This window comes from Manihot esculenta, chromosome 13 (assembly GCF_001659605.2).
Source record: "Manihot esculenta cultivar AM560-2 chromosome 13, M.esculenta_v8, whole genome shotgun sequence".
NCBI classification, from domain to species: Eukaryota; Viridiplantae; Streptophyta; class Magnoliopsida; order Malpighiales; family Euphorbiaceae; genus Manihot; species Manihot esculenta.
This window is the reverse complement of record NC_035173.2, coordinates 14,136,775-14,150,600: the sequence shown is the minus strand read 5'-3', so window position 1 is coordinate 14,150,600 and position 13,826 is coordinate 14,136,775. Positions and strand designations below refer to the sequence as shown.

At 32.4% G+C, this 13,826-nt stretch overlaps 1 protein-coding gene across 2 annotated transcripts; it reads left to right on the top strand.

Annotated features, from left to right (window-relative positions):
* Positions 1-1,176: 1,176 nt before the first annotated feature.
* Positions 1,177-13,016, top strand: LOC110630291 (E3 ubiquitin-protein ligase RGLG3). 2 transcript variants are annotated; one of them, XM_021777710.2, is made up of 12 exons: positions 1,177-1,333; positions 1,962-2,248; positions 4,834-4,918; positions 5,002-5,142; positions 5,441-5,554; positions 8,969-9,066; positions 9,154-9,233; positions 9,313-9,418; positions 10,094-10,221; positions 10,309-10,456; positions 10,890-10,946; positions 12,641-13,016. In XM_021777710.2, exons 2-12 carry the CDS (start codon positions 1,982-1,984, stop codon positions 12,722-12,724), a joined length of 1,308 nt encoding a protein of 435 aa, XP_021633402.1. In that variant the 5' UTR covers positions 1,177-1,333; positions 1,962-1,981; the 3' UTR covers positions 12,725-13,016. The 2 variants fall into 2 exon arrangements, with proteins under 2 accessions (XP_021633402.1, XP_021633401.1); XM_021777709.2 differs by having other exon boundaries at positions 1,183-1,333; positions 10,306-10,456.
* Positions 13,017-13,826: the final 810 nt, after the last annotated feature.

Sequence of the window (13,826 nt, the reverse complement as noted above, 5' to 3'; positions counted from 1 at the left end):
GAAGTTCCATAGATAGGCGCTCTCACAAATGATATTATCTCATGGGAGCAACACCGAGGTGGTCATAGCAGCAGTGAACGATAACACATTGACGGGAAGAAGAGAAAAACAAGGAATGGGCTGAAATACGTGACCACGATCCCTTTTGAAAAATGACATGGTTTTGCGAAGGGTGGGAGAAGAATAGAAAGTCAAAGATGACAGGTGGAGAAAAGATGTTTAAACCGGTTAGAAAGGGTGGCATATATGGCCGCATGAGAGGGCAATTTAGGAACTTCAGAGACATGTGCAACAGACAATAAATACCCTCGCATAAAAGACTTTAAAACCATAAGAGATTTGCATGCAGTTACAATAAATAAGGGCAATTGAGTCATTTTAAAATATCAAAATCATTACTATTCATAGACTATTCATTAGGTGTACTATGTTTTAATGTACATATATATAGTTGGTGCATTATAAGGCGTCTTTAAAGTTGAAAATACCACAAAACTTTTTATTAAACTTTATGGGTCTCAATATGTCGTTTTTTTTTTTACTCTAAAATGTTATATGGGAATAAGAGATTTGAAGATCTACATCATTTTAACTCATATTTAATTTTTTATTAATGTAAAAATTATAATTTTTATTTCCAAAAATGTAGAAAGATATCAATTGTCATATGGAAAATTTAAAATTAATAAAAATTAATTAGGTACTTGACTACATTATTGCTGATTGTAAGGGTTGGAATTTAGCGTACAAGATCTAGAACAATAAACGAGAATTTGCAAAACATTTGGTCTACTAGGCTACTTATAGATTGCCCGAAAAAACTTTGGTTACAAAAAAAAAATAAAATAAAATAAAATAAAAGATGCTAGAGTGACAGGGTAGAACTCATGGGATGGTACACATTGTCAAAGTCGTTAATTTACAGCTGTACACAGGGCCTTATGGTGGCTGAAGCTTACATGCAAGAACGTGCAAACGAGGTCAGAACTTAGAAGCCACGCAAACGCATGTTTGGTTTAGATGAAGGAATGCCGTTGGACTGCGACCAAATTTGTAATAACCCTAAGAAACGAAGCATTAATTATTCTTTAAAAACAAAAATTATCCGAAAGTTGGGAAATTCAACATGTGCACGCAACATAAAGCCAACTCAACCGGCTAAGGGTCGATTAGGGGAAATATATTTTTTAAAGTGACTTGGACCATTCTTCATTTTTTGGTCATTGATTTTCTATAACAGGCACAAAAGAAAAAAAAATTGAAACCTTTTAACCCTGAATAACCATCAAGAATCCAGCTTTTGCTATTCTCTTTCTGAAGATTCTGTTTACTGGTAATCCTTTTCCTATCTCTCATTACTGGATTTTGTGTCTGTATATGCTTTCGATCTTTGTGCTTTGATACTTTTCTGATGTTGGGGTTTTGGATTGGTAATTCTTTTGATGGAGTTAGCTTGTGAACAATTGAAGAACTGCAAGCAATTTAAGTTAATCTGTATATTCCTGAAATTTCAAAAGATATTCCAATCTTACTGTGAACTCTGTCTCTTTCTTAGTTCTACTCTCCCTCAGATGCTAATATGTTTATATGGAACCTAACATTTTAGGTAGATGAAGCTTGCATCTTTTCTTATTCTTTAGCGGTCCACCCCATCTGGGCGATATAAGATAAATTCGTATTCAAAATCTGTGCTGCGTTGCCAAGTGGCTAAAATTTGGGTCCAGTTTTATGTTGGAACTGACATGCCATCTTCGTTTGAGGCTTAACAATGAACAAAATTTCCAGTTGGAGGACTAGTGCACCCTCCTTTTTTATTAAGTTTGAACAGTACATCATCATTAGTTACTAGTAATGTTTCTCTTGGTCAAATCACATACATTATATAGTAATTAATTTTGTGTTCTTGATATTGCTTTTTTATAAACTGTCTTCATTTTTTTTTTTTTTTTTTTTTGATGTAGGTATAAACCTCCTTGAATCCATGGGGAATGGAGAATCAAACTTTGATTATCCTCGTGATGATATTTCGCAACAACCCACTTATTATTCAGGAAGTTCAATGGATGATTACTATCATCAAGGGGAGCAACCACAGCAAACCACTTCTAGTGCAGGAAGTTCAATTGATCATCATTATCAACACAGGCATGAACAACCTGCTTCTTTTTCAGGAAGTTCCATGGATAATAATTATCAACACAGCAAGCATCCAACGTATATAGCTGACAATTTCAATTCTCTAGATCAGGTATTGACTGATTCTTCTATTGAATTGTGGAAGTCTGAAAGATTATGGATATTGGAATTCTAGTCATTTGTTTTCTTAGCTACAGAGCCTTTTTTTCCCCCTCTCTGGTCTCTCTATTGTCATTTTTCTTTTGTGAGTTGATTTTATTTTTTGTCCTGATAGATAGAAAAGCATATAAGCTGTTTGTTAAGCACTTGTGATCGCAGTAGTGTCATAAGGTTGTAAATTACAAGAATGGAAGAGCTTTGAAACTAGACAGTTATTTAACTACCTGATAAATGATGATGTGACACAGCTTGTAGAGAAAAATATGAAAATTAATTCATTTCAAAGGTGTTAGCACTTAACAGTACTCTTTTTTTTTCTTCTTTTTCTTCTTCCCTTAAATGTGGAAAGATGTAGGAAATCTGAATGTTGATTTCCTATTTTCCTCTGATGGTAAATGAAATATATGAGAGTCGGGTCTGATTGTTTCAGCAGCAAGCTTAAGTCTATATTTATGATTTTTTTTTTGGTAATCTTCCCAGAGCAAGAATCTAATACAGCTGCCATTAAGGGAACTAGTCTATCTTCCTAAATGATTAATAGGCATTGGTTTTGTAAGATCCAGGATTTGATTGATAGGTTTTAATGAATGGCCTGGGCTTTCTACTGTTCTCTACTAACTCTTCCTGCAATTTGGCACTTTCCCATGCTTGCAACAGTGTTTTAGGCTTCAACATCTTGACCATAGGTCTAATGTCATGCCTTAATCCACCAATAAAAACTGACAGAAAATAGGGTTCCTCCAGCCCTGGCGTTAATGTTTCATTCTAACCCTTAATTCCTCAAATCTGTCTTGGTATTCCCCAACACTGCCCCCTTGCCTAATCCTCATGCATTTTTCCACCATATCTTCTAATCCAGGCTCACCAAATCTTGCACAGATTTTTGTCAAACACCTCCCAAACATCAGAATTTTCACTTTTCTTCTAGTTGTGATACCATGCATCAGCCTTTTCAATTAAGAAGAGGCTTGCAATCCCTATCCTCTGTTCTCTAGGGGCTTTATAGACTTCAAATTACTTGTCACATTTTCTAATCCAAGCCCTAGGTTCATTTCCATCAAAGGTAATCAACTTTATTTTAGGGAGGTGATTACCTTTGAAGTCTGATCTGCTGTAATTGCGGCTTCAGCAGGCTGAGAGTTGCTCCCCTGTTCCCTCGGCATGGGTAAGATGATTCTGCTTTCACCACTGGAAGTTTCTCCCTCAGCGTCCGCAATTCCTTTGCCTTTATTTCCCACCAGATGAATCAACAAGGTTTCTAACTCATCAAGAACAGAATTCTTGAGACTGGCAGTGTTCGCAATCAATTCTTATTGGATACAGTCTTCATGTGGTTCTTCAATCCTTTCAATTCTTTAGAATTTCAATGGAAATTATCCTGCAATTCTCGCAATTGCTCCTTGAATTCTGCCAATTTCACAATGTCGGCACTAATGATCTGCGATCTGGTCATCTCACCAATTCTAGCCAGAATTAGCTGAGCTCTGATACCAATTGTTAGATAATTCCCTAACAGATCTGATAATGTCAGTGGTAGTTACTGAGAATAACAGGAACAGAGAGGAAAGGAGAGAGAATCAGAAGAATGGGAGGGAATTGTTAGGACACTTGCTCTAACAGGTTGAAATAAGGCAGAATAGAGAGAAATAGAGAAGAATAGAGAAGAAGAGACTGTTTGGACAGAGAATAAGGTTTTAGAGGGAAGCAGGTAAGCTGTATGTGTATTGATGGAAAAATTGGAATGCCCTTACATGTGTGCTGTACTGGGATATATATTATTTCTCAATAACTAACTTGACAGCTGTAAACTCATATCTCTAACAACCTCACTACTAGCTATAACAACCTATAATAGGTGTAATATTACCTGCTATACATTTAAATCCCTCTTATTTCTATATTTCTTCCTAGAATACGTGACAGGAATCTAGAGAGAAAGGAGAGAGAGAGAATTTAGGGGGAAAAGTAGTTGGCTTTGTTGATGAATGAATGCCTTGAATAGGCCTTTTCCAGCTGTTTATATACAAAGACAGCTAAAAATAATTGTTCCCGCCAAAACTACTTACTTATTTCTATACTTAGTTCTTCTATATGTAACATCACCCAATCTTATGTAGGTTTTACTAGAAATCTGCTAAAGCTGATGAGTATAATATTCTATTGCATGTTATTTCTTTATTTGCATGATGACCTTATGCTTTTTGTGCTTTTATTCTCATGAATTTTCTCAAGTTGGCATATAATTGTGCCCATGGAGCTGAAAAAGATGTCCCCGACCTATTACTTTAACAAATATATCACCTAAGTGATGTGCCTTCTCTGTTCACTTTTTTCTGATCAAGTGATCTTTTCTATCTCAGTTTACCTATTCTCGAATCAAGTAATCTTTTCTATGTTCTTAGTTCTTTTTATGAAACCCAAGATTATTTGCTGTATGTGAATTGATTATCTAACACATTCTTAGAGGTTAGTGGATGAGAATACCACATCTTCTGTAATAGAAAACCCAATAACAGCATGTTTGTTATGTATACCCAGGTTATTTCTGCATTAAGAGATGCTGGTCTTGAATCTTCAAATTTAATTCTTGGTATTGATTTCACAAAGAGTAATGAGTGGACAGGTGATTCTTCTTTCACTTCCAAGAACTAATATACTCTTTATTTTAATGAGCGGAGGAAAATTTTTTCATTCGATCAACTGTAGGCAGGCATTCATTTCATCGTAAAAGCCTCCATGCGATTGGGAGCACACCAAACCCCTATGAACAAGCAATCTCTATCATTGGCCGTACTTTGTCACCTTTCGATGAAGATAATTTAATACCTTGTTTTGGATTCGGAGATGGTTAGTGATACTTCATCCCCCTTGTTTGAATTTTGGAAATTATAATTTTATATTAATCAATTCAATTAATTCGTTTTTTATTAATTCTAATTTTTGGAAACCTAATAGGCAAAAGAATTCAATTCTATTTAATTAAAAAATTCATTTAAAAGAAACAGAAATCATGCCAAAAATTATATAATTGTGTGAGAATTGAATTCATTTCTTTTCTACAAATTACTCAATCCAAATATATAGTGTATGTATTAGTGAATTTCATGGATTTGTTATCTGATTTTTTTCCCCTCGTTTCTGGTAGCAACAACACATGATAAATATGTTTTCAGCTTTTATCCGGATCATCGACAGTGTCATGGTTTTGAGGAAGCTCTTGCCCGATATAGAGAGATTGTTCCATATTTAAAGCTGTCAGGTTTTTGACAAACTCTCTTTTATTATTTGCTTTCAAAGTTTGTTTTACTTCTTTCCTTGCAGTTGCTAAGCTATAGAGTTTGTGTACCTTTATATGTGACTTATAAATTCTAGTCGGAGAAGAATAATTCCTTGGGTATTAGGTATCCTTGTAAAAGAAAGTTAGGATCATGGTTTCAATAACGTATGTAACGATCGTTATTTAATAGCATTTTTTTTGGGAGGTTGTTACCCGTTACCTCATTATTTAAAGGCCCCCTTAATTTTCATGCATAACAGTAACAACACCAAAAGTTACGTAGCGATAACGACCATTATCAATAATTTAATCCTTTTATTTACATCCCAAACATAAAGGTTCTAATGAGTTCTAGCAGTTTCAGAGCTCTTTTCTTCCAAAATCTCTTTTTCTCTCAAACAATTCATTTTGGCTGCATTTTTCTCTTATAAGCTTAGTTTCATCATAAACTACTCTATTTCTTATTGTCTTTCACCATTATCAATAATTTAATCCTTTTATTTAGATCCAAACATAAAGGTTCCAATGAGTTCTAGCAGTTTCAGAGCTCTTTTCTTTCAAAATCTCTTTTTCTCTCAAACAATTTATTTTGGCTGCATTTTTCTCTTATAAGCTTAGTTTCATTATAAACTACTCTATTTCTTATTGTCTTTCTCACTGTTGTTAGAATCTTATGACTCTCGATTCAAATCTTACTTTTCAAATTTTTTTTTCCAACAAATCGATTCGAATCTATAGGTGAATCTTAAATGTACCTGAACCTTTTGATTCTCGATTCGAACCTTACAATTCTCGATTTGATCCTATATCCTAGCAATTCAAATTTATAGGGTATATGAATTGTGACTAAATAAAAAAATTGATAGTGAATAAGGTGAATCAAAGAATTTTTCACCTGGTATAATTTATTATTTAAAAGAGTTTGTTAGCCCTTATATTTTCAAAATTTAAAATCTTATTCATTTTTGCTATACAAAAGTGTATATACAACCTTCTCTCAACTATTTTTCTTCCACTAACCATTTTTTCCCCGCTCCTTCTTTTTGTCTTTTTCTTTTTTTTTTTGTCTTTTCAGTTAAGTTAACTAATTGTAGTTGTTATGACAGTTTATATTTATAATATTTTAATATACTATCTTTTTTACTATTTAATCATTTGATCAAATTTAAATGAGAATTTCGATATATGTATAATAATAACTATTGTCGACAATTCCAAAGTTCATAATTTATAACAAAAAAAAAAATATATATATATATAACATAATTCATACATATTATTCTATTATGAAGAATATTTCTAATTAAATAAATAATAATTCTATATTTATCAAAATATGTCATTATGATATATTTTTTAAATTATTTTTAGAACATATATTATTTTTAATTGATTTTTGGAAGTCTTAGCGAATTTTATGATTAAATTCGATTCTCAATTCTCAATTTGTGAAATGAAAATTTCGATTCTCATTCGAACCTCGTTTTGACTATGGTCTTTCTTCTAAAAGATAAATTTATTTCTCTGTTTTTTGCTTTTATTTTTATAATTTGCTTTTTTTTCATTTACTTTTCTTATATTTTTGTTGATTAAAAGTCATTTTGATGTTAATTTTGTGTTAAAATTTTTTTGAGTTATTAGTTTACCTGATATATAGTATAATGTGATTTTTTCTTATTTTAAACTATATTACTGAAATCTATTTCATTAAATTAATTATAAGATAACTTATTCTAAATTTTATGTATAAGTTTTATTTGTTATTTGTTAATGGTAATTGTAGTTCAATATTTGGGACAAGTTATAAATTTAATATATATGTTAGTTATTATAAATAAAAATTAAGGTATAAGTTTAGAAAAATAAATTTTTATTAATAAAAATTATGTTTTTTAAATTGATTTGCAGTCTATTGCTTAATTTCAATTTATTAGTTTGTTTTAATGATGTTTAATTTAAGTTATATAGTCTATATTTTATATATTATGTCGATTATATAGTTATCTACGTTATTCTGACTTATACCTATCAATATTAATTCATTTTATTAACTTTGCAAATTGTTTTGAAAAATTTGCATAGCGCTAGGTCGGTACCATTATTTTACGGTTGTTACAAGCCTGTTACGGTTACCTACAACCACAAACGTGGCTACGACCCCAATTTAAAATCATGGTTAAGAACCTTATTTTGATTGGGGAATATGTCATGTACAATGAACTAAAAGTTCTTCTTCATTGTTCTACAGATTCATATCAAACATGATCTATTGCTATTCATACATGCATTATGAAAATCATTAGTCAGCTTTAGAGATGGGTTTAGTGGAAAAGAAATCCTCAAAGTCCCATTACTAGAATGCCTTTTGATAGATTTAGGTATTTTTATTGCAAGGAATTGGTAGAAGGCTGTATATCATTAACTGAATCAATCAAGAACAGTTTGAATTTTTTTACAGCAACTCTACTCTCAAGAACACAAACAGAGACTTCACTTGCTTACAATACCGATGAACAAACAAAATAAGAGAATACCAAAGGAATTCCAGAGAAGAATCCTTGGCCCAAGTTTAGCCGAAACAAACATACAAAATTACTTGTTTAATGAAGAGAGCTTCTCCATTCTATGTAGCCAATTGCCTGTCATGTGAATCTTCATGCCCTGCTGCACGTTGTCCTTTATCCTTGGGGTCCCCACCAAATATTCTCCCAGTAACTAACATTTCAGAATTCCCAGCCACCTCTTCATTTTGAGGTTTCCTCATTTTTCTTCTAGCATAAACCATTAATGCACCAGGCCCTAATTTAGCTTGGCCCACCAGAGGAGAAAGACCTGTAAGGCTGCAACACAGTGGTGGCAAAAAGAAACAATTGGGAGTTGTATAAATAAAAATAATACATATAAAACCTAGAATAAGTCACTAACTTTACGCAGTGCTGGCAATATAAGCGATTTGAGTGGATGCAAATTTATAAAAGCACAAACTCTATATAGTGGGGTAGTTTAAGCAATTGAATGGAGGCAAATTTATGAAAACACAAACTCTGCACAGGATCTTTAGAAGTCAGCGGGCCAAGTTTCCATTCACCCTTGGAAACATAAATTTTGTCCAGAAATTTCTTCTTAATCCAGTAAACTACTTTCAAAAAGTGATGATCTAGTAAATTGAATAATCATTATTTATTACTTATTAGATCTGATCCTTATCCACTGTACTGTAGCTACTAGTTTGTGAGAACTTTCAAAATGATATATGTGTTGCTTCTAATTCTTTTCTCTGGTCATGGCTAGCACCTGTTAGTGATGTTCTTTATGACCTCTGACTTGAGCTTTTGGATGAAAGACCAGAGTGGTGCAGATAATTGATACTGATTATTTTCAAATCCACATCTATAGGTCCAACTGCATTTGCTCCAATTATTGATGCAGCAATTGACATTGTAGAAAACAGCAGTGGACAGTACCATGTCCTTGTTATCATTGCTGATGGGCAGGTTCTTAAAAGCTTTATATACTTCATTCCTTTATTGAACTGCTTCCTTCTTTTCATGATGGCTGCTGATGTTTTCAACATTATGTAGGTTACTAGGAGTCCTGATACTCCACTTGGGAGCTACAGTCCGCAAGAGCAAGCAACTGTGAACTCCATTGTTGCTGCTAGGTACATAATGCTTTCTGAATCTCAAGTTGTAATTTATGCATTCCTCACCTTCTTGATTTCTGGGAAATTTAATGAACAGCCAATATCCTCTCTCAATAATTTTGATTGGAGTTGGGGATGGACCATGGGATGCAATGCAGCAATTTGATGATAACATTCCTCAACGTGCGTTTGATAACTTCCAGGTATATTTGATAAGGCTGTGTAACTTTTTCACATGACTAGATGAATCAAGAAGTATGATATATATGTTCAAAACCAGATCTAATAATCTCTGTTACAGAGATTAAAGAAGAGAGTCGAGTGGAACATGAGATGAGAACAGATTTAAAGAAAACAGATTAGATGAGAAGAGAATAGAGAGAAAATGAGAAGGGACTAGAGAATTCTAGAAGAGAGGAGTCAGTCTGATATAGATTCTTGAATGCCTGAATACAGAACTGACTCCCTTATTTATAGGAGAGCAGTGTGACTGCCATTATGTTGTTCTTAACTACTAAACATCTCTTTCCCTCCATAACCTAACTTACTAGTCTTCTTATTATATGTAACAAAATGAAACATATAAAAGAAAGAAAAAGACAGGCAATATGACTGGGGAAACAGCCTGTGAACAATTCTGATTAGAATAACCTTAGAGGGGATTAAGTGGGCAGAGATAGAAGCATATTTAGATTAATGTTTTTTTTGGTGTGGTTTGTAACCAACTTGTTTGAAACTAATCCCACTTGGTGCATCTTTGTAAAGTATTGTCCTATTCCAACATTTGAAAATTGATTGTTTAACATTATTAACTAAAATTGGTAGCATAAATTCTGATAATCTTCTCTATCTTTTTTATTTTTTATTTCCTCCTGTAGTTTGTTAACTTTACTAAAATCATGTCTGAGAACACACAAACATCAAAGAAAGAAGCAGCCTTCGCACTTGCTGCCTTAATGGAAATTCCATTCCAATACAGAGCGACTCAAAGGCTTCATTACATCAAGTATGACTCAAGTGCTTTTCTAGTTAATAACAAATATTTTATCAGCTCTAGGAGTTTGAACATGTAAACAATTTCCTTGTGCAGTAGAGAATCAAGTCTCGCTCAAATGAGGTCCCATCCTCGTACAAGGCCACTTCCTCCTCCACGTGAAGTCGTTGATCATGATAATGCAGTTAAATCAATCCCAACCATGAGAACATTTGATGCAGCTGAACCTACAGCTCCAGTAGAACCTGTATTATATTTCCCCCTAAATATCTCCTAAGTTAGACTCCATTTGTTTCGCGGAAAATAATTTTTATATAGAAAATGTTTTCCAAGGAAATTATTATCCAAGAAATGACTTATTTTTCACTGCTTGATAGATGTGTTAAAAAAAAAACAAAGAATGTTAATAAACATCATGTATAGAAAGTCTAGTAATGTTAAGATTTCAAAATCCTCAATCTAACTTCCTCTTCTGAAAAGAGGAATTCTTTTCCTATAAATGGCTTAATTTTCTTTTGACAAGGAAAAATATTTTCCTTCGACTAAATTTCCTAGAATGTTTTGAACACGAGAAAAACGCGAAAAATGTCTTTTTGGAAAATGCTTTCCGCGAAACAAAAAAGCCTTAGTTTCATATTGAAATAAGCTGTGGTTCTGAGTTGCTATTTCTTTTATTTTAGGTGTGCCCCATTTGCTTGACAAACCCAAAAGACATGGCATTTGGATGCGGTCATATGGTAAGTTATTTTGTTAATTGTTGAATTATTCATTTAATGTCAATCTAGAAACACAGTGGTGTTTGGAAATGTTATGAATTTCTCACTGAACTAATTGAACTAATACACAACCTTATTCTTGCTAGAGAATGAACATGGTTAAGTTTATAGAATATCGATAACCTTAGGAAATATAAACAAGGGTATAGTTGTGCAAGAGCAAAGAAAAAGTTCCAAAGAGGAGAAAGAATGCAGGTGATACTTTATTAGGCAGCCTTCTAGAAGAAAAGATAGGGGAACAAGGAGGAAGAAAAGAGTGCAATCATGCATGGTGATTTACCTCCAAAATTATTGCAAAAACTTATTTCCTTTTTGTTGGTTTATATATATATATATAAAAGTATTCATGTATTTATGTATGTTTTTTGTTGTTTTATTCGACAAGAGCTCCACTCCATCATAAATATGGATTTTCTAAAATCCACAAAATAGGAAACAGATAAGCTTTCTAAATCCTAATTAAAATAAACAGTTCTTAATCCAAATAGGAAGATCTTAAACAGGAAACTGCAAAACACTTAAATGGGAGTCTGAGTCAATGCCAAATATCAAGAGAAGGTCTTTGTATGATGCTAGAAAAGAAAGGATTCAACCTTAATATGAGGATGCGATTAAAAGTGTAAGAATAAGGAATGATACAAACAAGCTTCCTCTAATAGTGGGTTTACATTAGGGATCGACTTAGAACGTGCACTTGTTTGCTTAATTATGGATGAGTTAATCAATGTTGTTTGCAGATAATGTTGCCTTAATGAAGTTAATCAAAAGTTAGTGCTGTGGAGAAGGACTCTTTAAGGGTAATGATTTTAGGCTGAGTAGAAATAAGACTGGATGTCTACATTGAGTCTTTCATAGAAGGAAGGGAAGGGAGTATTCTATTGGAGGGGATTTGGTGTCTAAATGCAATCAAGTCCAGTTTTTCAGGTTTATTATTCAAAAGAATGAGGTAATATCTAGGATTTAATTCATAGGATTGAAATTGGATGGACGAATTGGAGGAGTTTCATAGGTGTGTTATGCGACTGTAAGATTCTTGACAAAGGGAATGATAGGTTTTTTAGAACTGTGATCAGGTCTGCTATGGTGTTTGGCATGCAATGCTAAGCTTTAAAGGTACAATATAACCACAAGATGAGTGTGGAAGGAATCTAGATGTTGAGATGGATGTCTTATACTTTGATAATGGATAAGGTTATATGAATACCAATATCCAACAGAGAGGACATGTAATATATGTTGGGGACAAAGTCAGATTGTCAAGATAGATGGTTTCACAATATCAAGCTCTGTCGAGCTTAGAAAACCGAATGTGCCTGTATGAAAATGTGATAAATTAGCAGTAGAATTAGAAAAATGAGTAGACCTAAAATGATCTGGAGAGATAATATTAAAAGATATGCAATTTTTGAATATTGATATGAAGCTGGTCTCAAACAAAGTCATAAGAAATTTATCCATAACTTCTGGAAGAATATATATTTTATTCCCAATTACATTTTAGTCCTCGCCTTTCAAGTAAAATAACATTCTTCCTTTATTATTGGAAAGTTCACTTTTCAGGAAATAATTTATTTGAACCAAACAAGGCCTAGATTTAGACTAGTCGTGTTGTACATGTGTTTCCCTGTTCTTATTATTACCATTCCTTTTTGAAGACTTGCAAGGATTGTGCTGCAACCATTTCGACTTGTCCTTTGTGCCGAGAGCCTATAACGACACGCCTAAGACTATACACTTGAGGCACGAAGATGCTCTTGCTTGTTGATTAGGGAAGAATAAAGAGAAGTGATGGCATTGGTTCATGAAACCATGTATTATTACCAGTTCATTAGGTTTATTGAGAGGTATAAGATGCTTTGTGTAATAATTTTATTTTTATTTTTTTTGGCAGAATGGCAATCAGCCATAAATTGTATATAAGTTTTCTTGTGGGTTTTGTTTCAATAAATTCTTTATGATGTAATATGTACTCCCAAGTATCATCAAGACCGATCATTTTTACACTGCCAAATAATTTGGAACTTTTTAAGAGCTTAATCGTAATATGTACAGTGAATTTTTCTAAATATATTGGAAATTAAAATGTGAATAATATAGAGATTTAAACCTTCCATTTTGTGATTTATAAATTTTGAATTTTATTTGATATGAAATGGATATGCTGTTTGATTTTGATTTGGAGATTTATTTAGGAATTAGAATCAAACTTGAGATTTGGTATGAATTCAGTTTTGTTTTTCTGTTCCATTCTGATTTAATCTAATAATGGTTTTTCGGTTTCGGTTTAGTTTTTGAAACAATTGTCATTTTTTCATGAAAAATAATGCTTAATAGCTTTAAACTTAATTATTAATGTACATTACATAATATAATTAGTTTTAATTGTATAATCTTTTATACATTCAGTCAAAAAATAAAGTTATGTTGTGATTGGATCAAATGATTCGGTCAGAAGAAATTGTGATATGATTGACTATATTGTAAGAAAGAGAACGTGAGATTGCGGGACAATGGGTGTTCATGTAACTCTATCAACACTTAAGTCGGTATATCAAAAAATAAGCTAGTATATCATATAACTCTATCAACACTTAAGTCAGTATATTAAAAAATCGAATGAATTGTTTAAAAATTTGAATAGATTGAAAATTATATATTTTTATTTCTGTAATCCTTAATTTTTATATTATAAAAGAATTGAGTTAAATATAATATTTTATAATAATACGGGATGATGTGGCCGATAACGTAATAAGACATTTCGTCGAATTAACTGGTCAGAGATTCTGTAATTATAAATATAATAGAAGTTCGGTGAATTCTATCTGTTAACTGTAATTT